This window comes from Cryptomeria japonica, chromosome 11 (assembly GCF_030272615.1).
Source record: "Cryptomeria japonica chromosome 11, Sugi_1.0, whole genome shotgun sequence".
NCBI lineage: Eukaryota > Viridiplantae > Streptophyta > Pinopsida > Cupressales > Cupressaceae > Cryptomeria > Cryptomeria japonica.
The window spans coordinates 167,928,753-167,940,994 of record NC_081415.1 but is presented as its reverse complement, the minus strand read 5'-3'; the positions used below and the strand labels follow the sequence as shown (position 1 = coordinate 167,940,994).

The window sequence follows — 12,242 nt, the reverse complement described above, 5'->3', positions numbered from 1 at the left end:
GTAAGTTTTTCTATTAGTTGACTTTTTCTTTAGCATTTTTTAATTTTCCTTCCCATTTTAAGTCTAACCACTTTTATATGAAATTTATTGTTTTGGTTTTTTACTATCTGCCAGACATTATTGATACAAGGACTTGCATTGCATCAATTTTTTAAATTTGGTATTATAAAGGGTAGATTGTATTTATAAATGTCTTTTTGAGTTCATCCAAATTTTATAACTGTTACATCACATCTCGTTATTGCTGCAACAAGGATTATGGCCAACACAGGCTACAATTGCAACCTCTCGGTGCCATGGTCTCTTTGTTCTTAAAATTATAGCATATTGTTAGGTACATTCCCTCTTTTGCACTCCAAATTGTACTGGTCAATTCGCATGATTAAATTTCCTTTGACATCGAGAGGATAGTGTTAACTTTTGAGTAATTAGAGGCTTTGGAGGTGTATTTGGCAAGTATTTTTTTTTGTGGGATATGATGGTTGTGTTTTAAGTCATCTTAAGATGATCTCACTGAGTAATCATTTCAATAATGACATTTTTTCATTTTCCTTCATGAATGTTGGTAATTTTTACAATTTAAGAGACCCATTGAGAACATAGCCTTGTAAGTTCATTAATTTGTTAATATAATACTTGACCTCTCTAACAAAAACTCATTATGAATAGTGATTATGATAGCCAATAGTTCTCATTTGGTGATCATCTAGGTCAAATTTTGATCTAAAAGAATGTTATCACAAAAAGGGTCGTGAACTATCCTCATTCATAGTCAAACCTCACTATAGTTGTGATATCAACGATTTCAATCACTAGAACGATATAACAATAGTAATGTAGATGTCAACTTGAAGAGAATGAGTAGTGACAATATAAGTCATACAAAGTTAGAGACCAGGAGTTGCTAGTCAAACCAAAAGCCCTAGATCCATAGATGATACAAAGAGCGGTCAAATAACTCTCAACGAGTGTAGATAGTTAGCAAATCATAGTGATGAAGGTTTGTTAGTGGTAAGATAAGAAAAAGAATATGAGAAAACACTTAGATAAGAGATAATTTTTAAAATATGACAACAATGCCATCATACTCATTGTATGTGACAATAAGGGCATTCACTATTGCAAAGACAATTGTGAGTAAGAATTTTTGAATCGAATCAATATAAATACTATCCTATGCTTATTGCACAAGCCATACACCTTAGCCAATATTCATACTGATAAAGGAGCCTTTCAATGTTAGCAACATAGAGGATATAAACCATCAAAGTTTCAAATAGTGGTAGGCATGCATTCAAGGTATCTCAAATAGAAGAGATTTGATAGAGAACAAGCCATGATAGAAACCTAGAGACAAATCCATATATCGAGCATAGTTAATAAGGATAGCTAACAAGTTATAATGATTTGATTGAATTGATCAAAATATTTCCGCATTATTAGCCGATAGGTTATATTTGTGTGGGGTTTTGACCGGAAACATGTCTCACACTGTAAAACAATTAACAGGTTGATGTGAAATTGTTGGCTTTCAAGAGTCATTATATGATTTTTGGTATTATTTAAAAAAAAATAAAAAAATCATTGTAATTATGATACCCTTTATATTTGCACCGATGACTATATCGTCTGGCATACAAAATCCTTGTTGGTACATAGTTCCTAGTTGCCATCGGATGGCGTCGATATTCTTATGGAAATAAATGAAAAGATTCAATGAGGATGATGTATGCCCGACGACATTCTCTCGTTAGATGAGTAGTCAGGGTAGCACATGCTGATGAGATCCATTGGAAGGACTTACACTAGCGACAAAGGGAACATTTGATCTTGTCGATAGCCGATGAGGCCATCGATAAGACATACACAAATGGAGACCTGAAATCTCCATCAGTGTATGTCTTATCAATAGCCTCATCAGCTATTGGGAAGACCAAATGTTCCCTTCATTGCTGGTGTAAGTCCTGTCGATGGAGACCTGATATCTCAGGTGTCGTTGGGATGGTACATCAACAGGACTTACACTAGTGGAAAAGGGAACATTTGGTCTTGCCAATAGCTGATGAGGCTATCGGTAAGACATACACTGATGGAGACCTAATGGTTTCCATCTGAATTTTTATATTGACGAGCACCGTCAGATTATCAGAGAACAAGTTTTCAATGACTACGTTTGTTAGTAGTCCAACGAAAAAGAGTCAAGATTCCGACAAGCGGCCATCAGAATTGATCCCCAAATGTACTAGTGCCATTACTACTTGGGCCCTATGAACATTTTTTAAAAATGAGGATTTTTCAAAATGAACACTTGTATATGGTTGATATTGTAAAGGGAAGAATTTGCAATATTTAACATCACTATCATGCTAGATATCATGAGACTTGATATCTATTAACATGTCATGATAGTTAGCATCTCTATAGATATTATGGTGGGTATCATGAAACTTGATATCAATGGATAACCATAATAGTTGAGATAATCATGGTGGATATTATGTGACATAATATTCATGGATATCCCTATGATATTTCTCATGTGACGTGATGCTAGTGAACATATCATAGTCTATGGATATATATATATTTATGATAGTCATGGAAAATATCATGTAACTTGATATTTGTGTACATGTCATATCTTTTAGATATCATGGTGAGGTGATATTATTTGATCTACTATGTTCTAGAGAGAATTAATCCTCCCGAACTAAGAGGGAGTGGTAATATTTTGTATCTTCGGTCAGATAATTCTAATCGATGAAAGAAATTGCTTAATTGGCCTATCGGCCTTATTCATTTCATATCTATCCTCTACAAGTATTAATCTATTATTTGCATTATGTATTAATTAGATTCTTGCTTAAATATTAATCTTGAAATATGATTATGAATTAATCATATGTATATATTTAATAACATATAACTATACATTATTAAATATACACATATAATTAATTTGATTATATCAAATAATATTTAATCATATGCTTAACGATATTTACTATCAATCATATTATGTGTATTTAGCAAATCATATTAACAATGTAACAAATGCAAATTACTTACCAATAATTATCGACTGCTTTACATTATGTATCGTTGTGTTCTTACACGACTGAGAAACATGTCTCCGTAGAGACATGTGTCTACGTGGACATGATTTACGTAGAGCCATGCCTCTACAAAGGCATGTCTCTACGAAGTGATGTATCTCTCCTTATATAAGGAGGGAGACAATCATATTGTGGATGTATAGAATAATTGCAGTGCAAAAATAGTATTGACTGCCTTCCTGAATATTGCAGGCCATTTGCTATTGAAAATTTAATATATTAATTGATTCTATTTTCATGTAGAATTTCAATAAGAGTAATATCAATTTTAATTGATCATTGTAAAGTAGTTCATGTTAAATTAATTGATATATAAAGGAATCCTTATATTGATATAAGAAGTGGAAATTGCATTAATAATATTTAAAAGATCCTATATTCAAATCTGATATAAACATTAACATAATGAATCTTAAAGATGAAGTAGCATTAACTATTACTAGTCCAAATTTTTAATTAACTTGGTTAGATAGGAAATAAATGCCTAGACATCTGTGTGAAATGATAATGTCCCAAGATTATCTTAGATTTAAATGAGCATATTCCACATTAGACCTCAATTGATGCACATTCAAAATGGTCACTCCTAGCTATCCCAAGAAACAAAGCTCTTCTTTCTCCCTCATTTTGCAAGAACACTCACTCTTTCTCTCTTTCTCTCACATATATAGTGAATCTCTATCAAAATAAACATAATCTTTCAATTGCTTGGTCTTCTCTCAAAGGACAATCACACTACTATCTCAAAAGAGGTGTCTCAACAGTATAATGCTCTTCTTCTCTCTTATCTCTTGTATTTATTATATTGTGATATTATCTAATTTACCAAATATATAAGTGGATCTATTATGTAGTTGCATTTAATCTATCTATCACTCTATATTTTGTAATAGGGGTTTTCCTCCATTAAGTGGGGTTCTTTCTATTACATCATCTATTTTATCATTTTGTTCAATCTATCTAGCTTTTTGTGGAGGTAGAAAAATCAAAACGAGGGTTTGACTATGGAAAGTCCCTATATAGCCCCAATAATTCTCCCACATTTGAGTGTATGTGGGTGGAAAATAGGTTCAAGAAGCACAAAGCTATTTTTTGGTGTTTTGTTCTCTAGTTATACAGACAACAGTGCAACATGTAAATTTCTCTATGGCACTTTTTGTGTTTGAGGTTGGCACCTTATGCTATTGATGGTAATATCTATGTTTCAATAGCTTTTTGTTTTGATACTCTTTTTTTTTAATCATTCTAGGTTCTTCATTTTTTGGTAATTTCTATTTGTATGGCTACGTTAGCTATCCTTTTCTTTCTTTTTTTTGTTTTCATCTCTATGGCTCACCGGAGCGCTAGTTAAGTGAGGTAGTGTTGGGTTTATCTTCCCTACAAGTATCACTTTGTGTGAGCTTAACATGTCTCATGTGTGTCTAATTTAAAATAGTTTAACTATTCATGCTCTATAATAATTGGTTATATGTGTATATAGTACAAAATCCATTGATTGTAAGTAGAATCTTCACTTATTTAATGAATGAAATATGAAATATAATTATTGATAATAGAATTCATATCTCCTCAAATCAGTTCATGTTTCTCTAAAGTATGTTATCTCTCATTCATCTTAATACCATGCCTAGTAAATTGCCCCTTGCTTCACAATAAACAATATTACCTAGTTAAAAGATAGTGATATTGAAACTAACTATATAAGGATATTTGGGAGTAGATGTTACATTTAAAGAAATGAAGACAAATTTGTATGAAAAGATTATGCTCAATTGGAAGGCATTGAATTTGAAGAGATGCTTGCTTCAAAAGAAAGATTAGAGGCAATCCATATTCTTTTAGTATTATTAGCACTCAATAACTTTAAGGTATGTCAAATGGATGTCAATTCAACAATCTTGAATGGAGAGTTAGAAGAAGATGTATACATTAAGCAAGCATAATTTTTTTAGTTAACTAAGAATAAAAATTTTGTATTCAAATTGAAGATAACCCTTTGTGGACTCAAGCAAGTTCCAAGTGCATGTTATTAAAGTTTAGACAAGTAATTGTGCTTCAAGAAAATTAGTGTCGATAGCAACCTATACATTAAAGATAAAGGTAATAAATTATTAGTTGTTGTTATTTATATTGATAACATCATTTTGGAAGCAACTTTTGTAAAATGTGCATAGCATTTAGAGATATAATTCAAAAAGAAATTGAGATTCCAATGCTTGTTGAGTTATCATTCTTTCTTGGTTTACAAGTCACTCAGTTAGATAAAGATATATTCGTATCACAAACTAAGTAAGTGAAAGAAATTTTGAACAAATTAATGATGGAGTACTACAAACTAGTGAGTATACCTATGTTACAATGTGTAAATTGATTAAAGACGATGAGTATGCCCCACATAATTAGACTTCATATAGATATGTGATTGGAAGTTTGTTGTTTGGTAGGTACTAGATATAATGCAAGTAGTAGGAATGGTGAAAAGGTTTCAAGTAGAACCTAGCTAAACTTGTGTAAAAGAAGTAAAAAGTATATTTAGATATTTGAAAGCTACATTAGTTTTCAGACTATGGTATCTTAAGAGCACAAATGTAGATTATTGGAAGAGTACAAGCAACAAGGCATTCTTTCATTGTGATAGATGTGTGGATTATTGGAAGAGTACAAGCAACAGGGCATTCTTTCATTGTAATAGTCTTTCTATCATGGTTGAGCAAAAAGTAAAATTCACTATCCTTATCTATAGCAGATGCAGAGTATGTTGTAATGGTTTCTTGTTGCACTCAAGTATCATTCATGAGTAAAGATTGAATTTTAAGAGGCCATTCCTATTCTTTGTGATAATACAACTGCTATTAACATTTCATAGAATCCAATAATAGATTCAATGACAAAGAAAATATTAACTTAGTATCATTTTTTGAGAGAAAAGATACAGTATGTTTAAATAGAGGAGAAAATTGTTGACATCATTGCATAATTTCTTGTGAAAGAGACATTTGAATATCTAATATAGAAGCTGATGGTGGTGGCTAAATCCTCTTAGTTCAAGAGGAAGTACAAATTTAGGGGGAGTTTTGTACTGATTGTTTGTCATTAATTGACGTGGCAACAAAATAAAACTCACTTTATAATTAATTGTTGTTTTGGAATATTTTCTTGACTTCTTTTAATGAACTACTGCACAAAAAGAAAAAGAAAAAAACTTGAATGGTTTATTAAACTTCAAAACTACACATTCCAAACAGAGTGCTTCTGCCAATCTATTTAGTTGTTTGAAATTGAATCTTGACTAAATTTAAATGTGACATTTGTTAGTTTAAAAATGAGCAAAGAAAACACATAATAATGAACAAAAAACAGCAGAAAGAATAATAGACATAACAAAGAACTCAAGACACAATATTAACGTGGTTCACCACTAAGTGGCTACGTCCACCAGAAACACAAGGAGAATTCTTATTAACTAATATCCAATTACACAATACATCATATATGGGCTGCACACAACCATTTATATAAACATATCAAATATGAAATGAAGAGTCTTCAAGGGAAGACAAATAGCCATGTGACTATTGGGCTTCATATACCCAACAATCTCCCCCGTGAAGTCCAACCGGCATAGCCTGTAACATTCCCTGCATCTCCATTCCAAGGCTCATACTACAACCAGCTCTTGAGAAGATTTTAATATCACCAAACTCTATTCATGAACAGTGCGAATTAATCTTCTCCAAGTCAGATCAGAGTTAAAAACATATTCTCTAACTACTTCATCTAGTAATCCATAATCAGGAACACTACTATCTGCAGATGCATAATACACTCCTCCATCAAAGTCTCTTGCTTTTGTGGTCCCCCGTAATAGATTATCTAGAGGATCACCATTATCAGATTTTAATACCCAAATATAAACAACTGTACAGGTGTGAATAGCTTACAAACATCACTCCCAATTCTCATGGTTGCCTCACTGAATGAATTTATTGTATTTTGTGCAGAAACTTGTGTAGTACCTGCAATCAATGCATTCCACTCTACCTCCACTACTGCAATCTGCAACAATAAATCAGCACTTCTACAATCTACCTGTTCTTCTTTAGGGTCATCCTCATTCACTAGATTTGAGACTACATCCTCCTCATCCTGGGAGGCGTCCTCCTCATCTTGGAAGGGAAACAAACCAGTCTCTTCTTCAAACAACGAATACAACAAACCCTCTTCTTCTTCAGCCAAAGTCTCCTGCTTTTTCCAGCCATGCCACCAATGATGTTTGGTTTCATCCTCCACTTGGACATCACTCTCTACCTAGTCTAGACTACCAAGAAATTTTTTGATGACTGATTCGGCTTCATCAACTAATTCGGCCTCATCATCTGAAACTTTAGCCTATTTATTGTTAACATAAAAACACCCAACTCTAGATCAACTATCCAATCAGATCCCATCTCTGCTCAACATTTCACCATAGCTCTGATACCAATTGTTAGTTTAAAAATGAGCAGAGAAAACACATAATAATGAACAGAAAATAGAAGAAAGAATAATAGACACAACAAAGAACTCAAGACACAAGATTAACGTGGTTCACCACTAAGTGGCTACGTCCACCAGAAACGCAGGGAGAATTCTTATTAACCAATATCCAATTACACAATACATCATATATGGGCTGAACACAGTGATTTATATAAACACATCAAATATGAAATGAAGAGTCTTTTGAGGAAGACAAACAGCCATGTGACTGTTGGGCTTCATATACCCAACAACATTGACATTGACAAATTGTTGCATCATTAATGACATTATATTCATCCAGATCTTACGTTCATCTGCATAAACATAGACTAAAAATAAATGAAGTGCCTCCTCAATTACACGAGTTCAATTATATTATTAAATGCCTCTAACAGGCTGGGCAATGCGAACCAAACTTTCTATGATGCCATTAATCCTATCATAAGATCTGGTGTAGAGGCTTCATTTGGAGTTGCCCTAGATTTTGGAGATAACAAACAAAATTGCTTTCACGGCCTCATGAATACACAAAACCCATTCTTATAATTATTTATCTTCAATTGAAAAAAGTGTATGGCATACATCAATTGTATTTAATGATGGCAAGAATGCACGATCTTGTGTGTTGCAAGAGCAACTGACCTCTATAGCTGTTATGTATCATTCTGGGCTACCATTATGTACTCCTACTTTGTATAACTTAATCGTCCTTTTTATTGGACAAGAACATTGTGAATTGTTTTAAACTCGTCAAAGATTTTCACAACTAATATAACGAATACAACTGACATAATTTTAATTGCGGACAGGACTCAATTGTTAAAATCAGTTTATTACAACCAGCATAGCTAACATAGCACACATCGAAAACTTATTTTAGGACCAGCATAACTAACATGTAAAACTTATTTTAGAACCAGCATAATTAACTTAAGACTAACATCTAAAACTTAATTTTTAACATCAAAGTGTGTCTTCCTGATTGTTTTGAATACACCTGCCACCTCTCTAGCTGTGGGTCTTTCACTAGGGGACTCCTTCGAACATTCCAACCCAATAAATAGGAGAGGAATGAGGCATTGATTTATTTCATTCTCTCCTATATCCTTCATCATTCTGAGGCTGGAATTTTACCTTTTAACCTGTTAGCTGAAACATCAATAGCTTGAACATGAATCATCTTTTCGATTTCCAGAGGCAGAGATCCCTGAAATGAGTTTCTGGACAAATTGAAATAGAACTGTAAATTAGCAAGACTGGCCACTTCATCGGGGATACGTCCTGTGAACTGATTGTTGGAGAGGTCTAGCAATTGCAAATTGTAACATTTTCCCAAACTTGCAGGGACGTTCCCGGGGAATCGGTTGTGGTTAAGCACAAGATGCGTTAACTGTTGAAGCCGACCAATTGTAACAGGGATTCCTCCAGAAAGCATATTATGGCTCAGTGATAGCTCTCCAAGGCTTTTCATTTCTCCAATCTCAGTGGGTATGTTTCCTTCTAGCTTGTTGTTGTCCAACAAAAGTCTTTGCAACTTATGAAGGCTTCTAAGAGAAGATGGGATGTTGCCTGTAAGGAGATTGGAAGACAAATAAAGATCTCCCAAATTGGTTATGTTGGCAATAAATGAAGGTATACTTCCTGTTATCTTATTACCATCTAGTACCAAAAGAGAGAGATTTGTGGGGAGCTGCTCTGGCAAGTATCCAGTCAAATGATTTTGATCAATCCATATTTTATTGAGGCTAGTGCAATTCTGGAGGGCCTTAAGAATGGGGATGGTGACAGTGCTCCCGCTGACTAGTTGATTAGATGAAAGGCTCAAGAATCGCAGATGTGAAAGCCTGCTCAGCACCAATGGTACTTCTCCACTGAGATGATTGAGCTCCAAATCCAGGTCAATCAGTTGTGTACAGTCGGCAATTGTGGGTGGGATGGTGCCTTTCAGTTGATTGTCCCATTTATATAGAACTCTAAGGCGAGAGAGCTTGCCCAATTCAGGTGGGATAGTGCTAGTCAAGTTTTTGCTATAAAGACCGAGTTCTACTAAGCCTGAATTGTTTGAGATTGACGAGGGAATAGGGCCTGTTAAACGAGGATTCTCAAACAACAGAAAAGAGATCAAGCTGGATAGCTTTCCTAATTCAGGTGGAATGTGACCTTCAAGGCCGGTATCTGCTATATAAAATGATTCTAGGTAAGAGAGATTTCCTAAGGAGGAAGGGATTTTACCAGAAATATTGTTGGAGCCGAGCGAAAGGTCTTGGAGATTTGTAAGCATACTTAGCTCTGGAGTAATTGTTCCAGTAAACTGGTTGTCAGAGAGTAACAATTCTTGTAACTCCTTGCAGGAAATCAAATTCTTTGGAATGGAGCCGTCCAATAGATTGGTGTAAAGATAAAGAACCTTTAGGCGTTGAAGTCTGCCTGTTTCCTCCGGAATTCGGCCTACAAAACTGTTGTTATGTAGATCAAGTTGTGTGAGGAATGAGAGATTACCAATTGAAGTAGACATGGAACCCCCTAATTCCATATCTCCCAGCTCAAGCAATTGTACGCTGTTGCCTGTTGAATCACAAGTAACTCCAGTCCAATTGCAGAAGTGAATAGTAGGGCCCCAATTGGCTATGGAATTCAGAGGATCTAGAGTGATGAACTTCTTGAACTCTATGAGACTTTGCTCATCAGTAATTTTGCAGGTACAAGGCAATAGAAAAAGAAACAGACTAAAACACGTTCCAAACAGAGGATGCATCTTGTTGAACTGGGTGCTATTGATCAAGGATGTAAAGCCAGAGCTCAAGAAGATCTGAGTAAATTCTCTTCTTGTCATGAACCCTATTTTTCCATAATTATTTAATTAGGAAAATAATGTTTATTTTTTACAAATGAATTGGAAATGAAATGAAAATAGAACAGTTAATGAAATAAAATAGGAGATCGAATGTACTGAAATGATTTATATACAATTGAATGATCAGTAATAATTTTTATTGTAAATTGGGATCGTCATTGCTAATAAATTATCGAGTGCAAATGATGCAGTAACAGGTGAACGAAGTCAAAGGCAAGAACATGACTCAGGTAGAGTTGTTTTTAACTATTGACTTCAGTAGACTAGGGGAATCTTACACACTACAATAGAAAAGTTATGTTTGCACAATTGTGATTTCATCGATGCATGATTTTGAATTAATGAAATGTTATGAGTAAATGATAATTGTTACGTTTATTTCGTCTATATGAGTGATAAGTAGTTTGATATTTGGAAGAAAAAGAGTTAAGTGATCTAGCGACTTAACATTGTGTACAAAGGATGAGTTAATATCTTGGAATAAGTAGATGTGATTTCATTAATGATTGGTGTGTTTACAAATATATGAATTTCATATGCATGTTAGTTCGATAGTTGTGACTTGATCGTTTGAACATATATATATATAAATATTATATACACGAGGGCAACTGTCAATTATGTGTAATTATTGTAAATAATGCTTAAGTGATTAAATTATCATTAGAAAATCTTGTCAATTTGAAATAATATGTGTATGAATACGCATGTATATAAATTAGAACTATATATATCATATTTAATATACTTTTTACCTTAGATTTAATAAATTGAACATGTAATATATATATATATATATATATATATATATATATATATATATATATATATATATCTTATTTTACTAGGTTTTCCTTAATATAACATATAAAATAAAATAAGTCATGTATAGTATATATAATCATATTATGAAAAGGCTGGCGGTTCCTTTTAGATAACGACTGTTAGAAGAGTTGATAGTCAAGCCGATAGTCAAGCCGATGTAGCTGGTTGACTTGGCATATATTCCTCTCAAACCACAGGGAAACCGGTTTATGTAGTCGACCCTCCTCCCTTTCAATGAAGCATGCTCCACATAGCAAGTAGAAAACCACGAGGGCTATTCCACGTAACATCCATCTTGCATGCAGGAATCGATGAGCAGGGCGAGATATTGGGAAGCCACCGAGACTTGGGAAAGACAAATCACCCAACGTAACATCATATTACTCCTCCCTTTATTATATGTGGCTCACCCATTTAAATTCAAAATTTCTCCATGTTCCAATATACAACGACTATGTAGGAAGGGACACCGAGAGGTAAGTTAAATGTGAGGCATACGTGGTATAAGAGAAGGCAACTTGGCAGCGAGAACTATAATCTCTCCCATGACAAACACTTAAGTGTTTGATAGTTGTTTGTAACTTGCCGACCCTTCCATCTTTATGAACAATCTACCATGATTTTTGGCTTATAACTACAGAGGGAGATGAGTTAGAAGGCACATGTGCCATGAAGATAGGAAATCCAACGATGGGAAGAGATGCATAGTCGATTAATGCGTTCCAAACTGCAAAAACTTCCAGACATGTAGACTAGAGGATAGGATAAATGATTAGTTTAATTAAGAGTTGAGATAAAGTCAAGTAAGACTCCTTATCAATCACCATCATCGAGCCTATTAGTGGGGAGAAGTCATAGGGAATTTTAGGATAAATAGAGGTGGGGAGGAAGGAAGAAAGGGGAGATTCATTCACATCCAAGGAAGG

At 33.9% G+C, this 12,242-nt stretch overlaps 1 protein-coding gene across 1 annotated transcript; it reads right to left on the bottom strand.

Annotated features, from left to right (window-relative positions):
- Window positions 1-8,748: 8,748 nt before the first annotated feature.
- LOC131036928 (LRR receptor-like serine/threonine-protein kinase RGI1) lies at window positions 8,749-10,392 on the bottom strand. The gene has a single exon (XM_057968938.2). It carries the CDS (start codon window positions 10,390-10,392, stop codon window positions 8,749-8,751), a length of 1,644 nt encoding a protein of 547 aa, XP_057824921.2.
- Window positions 10,393-12,242: the final 1,850 nt, after the last annotated feature.

Coding starts and splice junctions, on each gene's coding strand:
- LOC131036928 (XM_057968938.2), bottom strand. CDS start 10,392: ATGCATCCTCTGTTTGGAACGTGTTTTAGTCTGTTTCTTTTTCTATTG.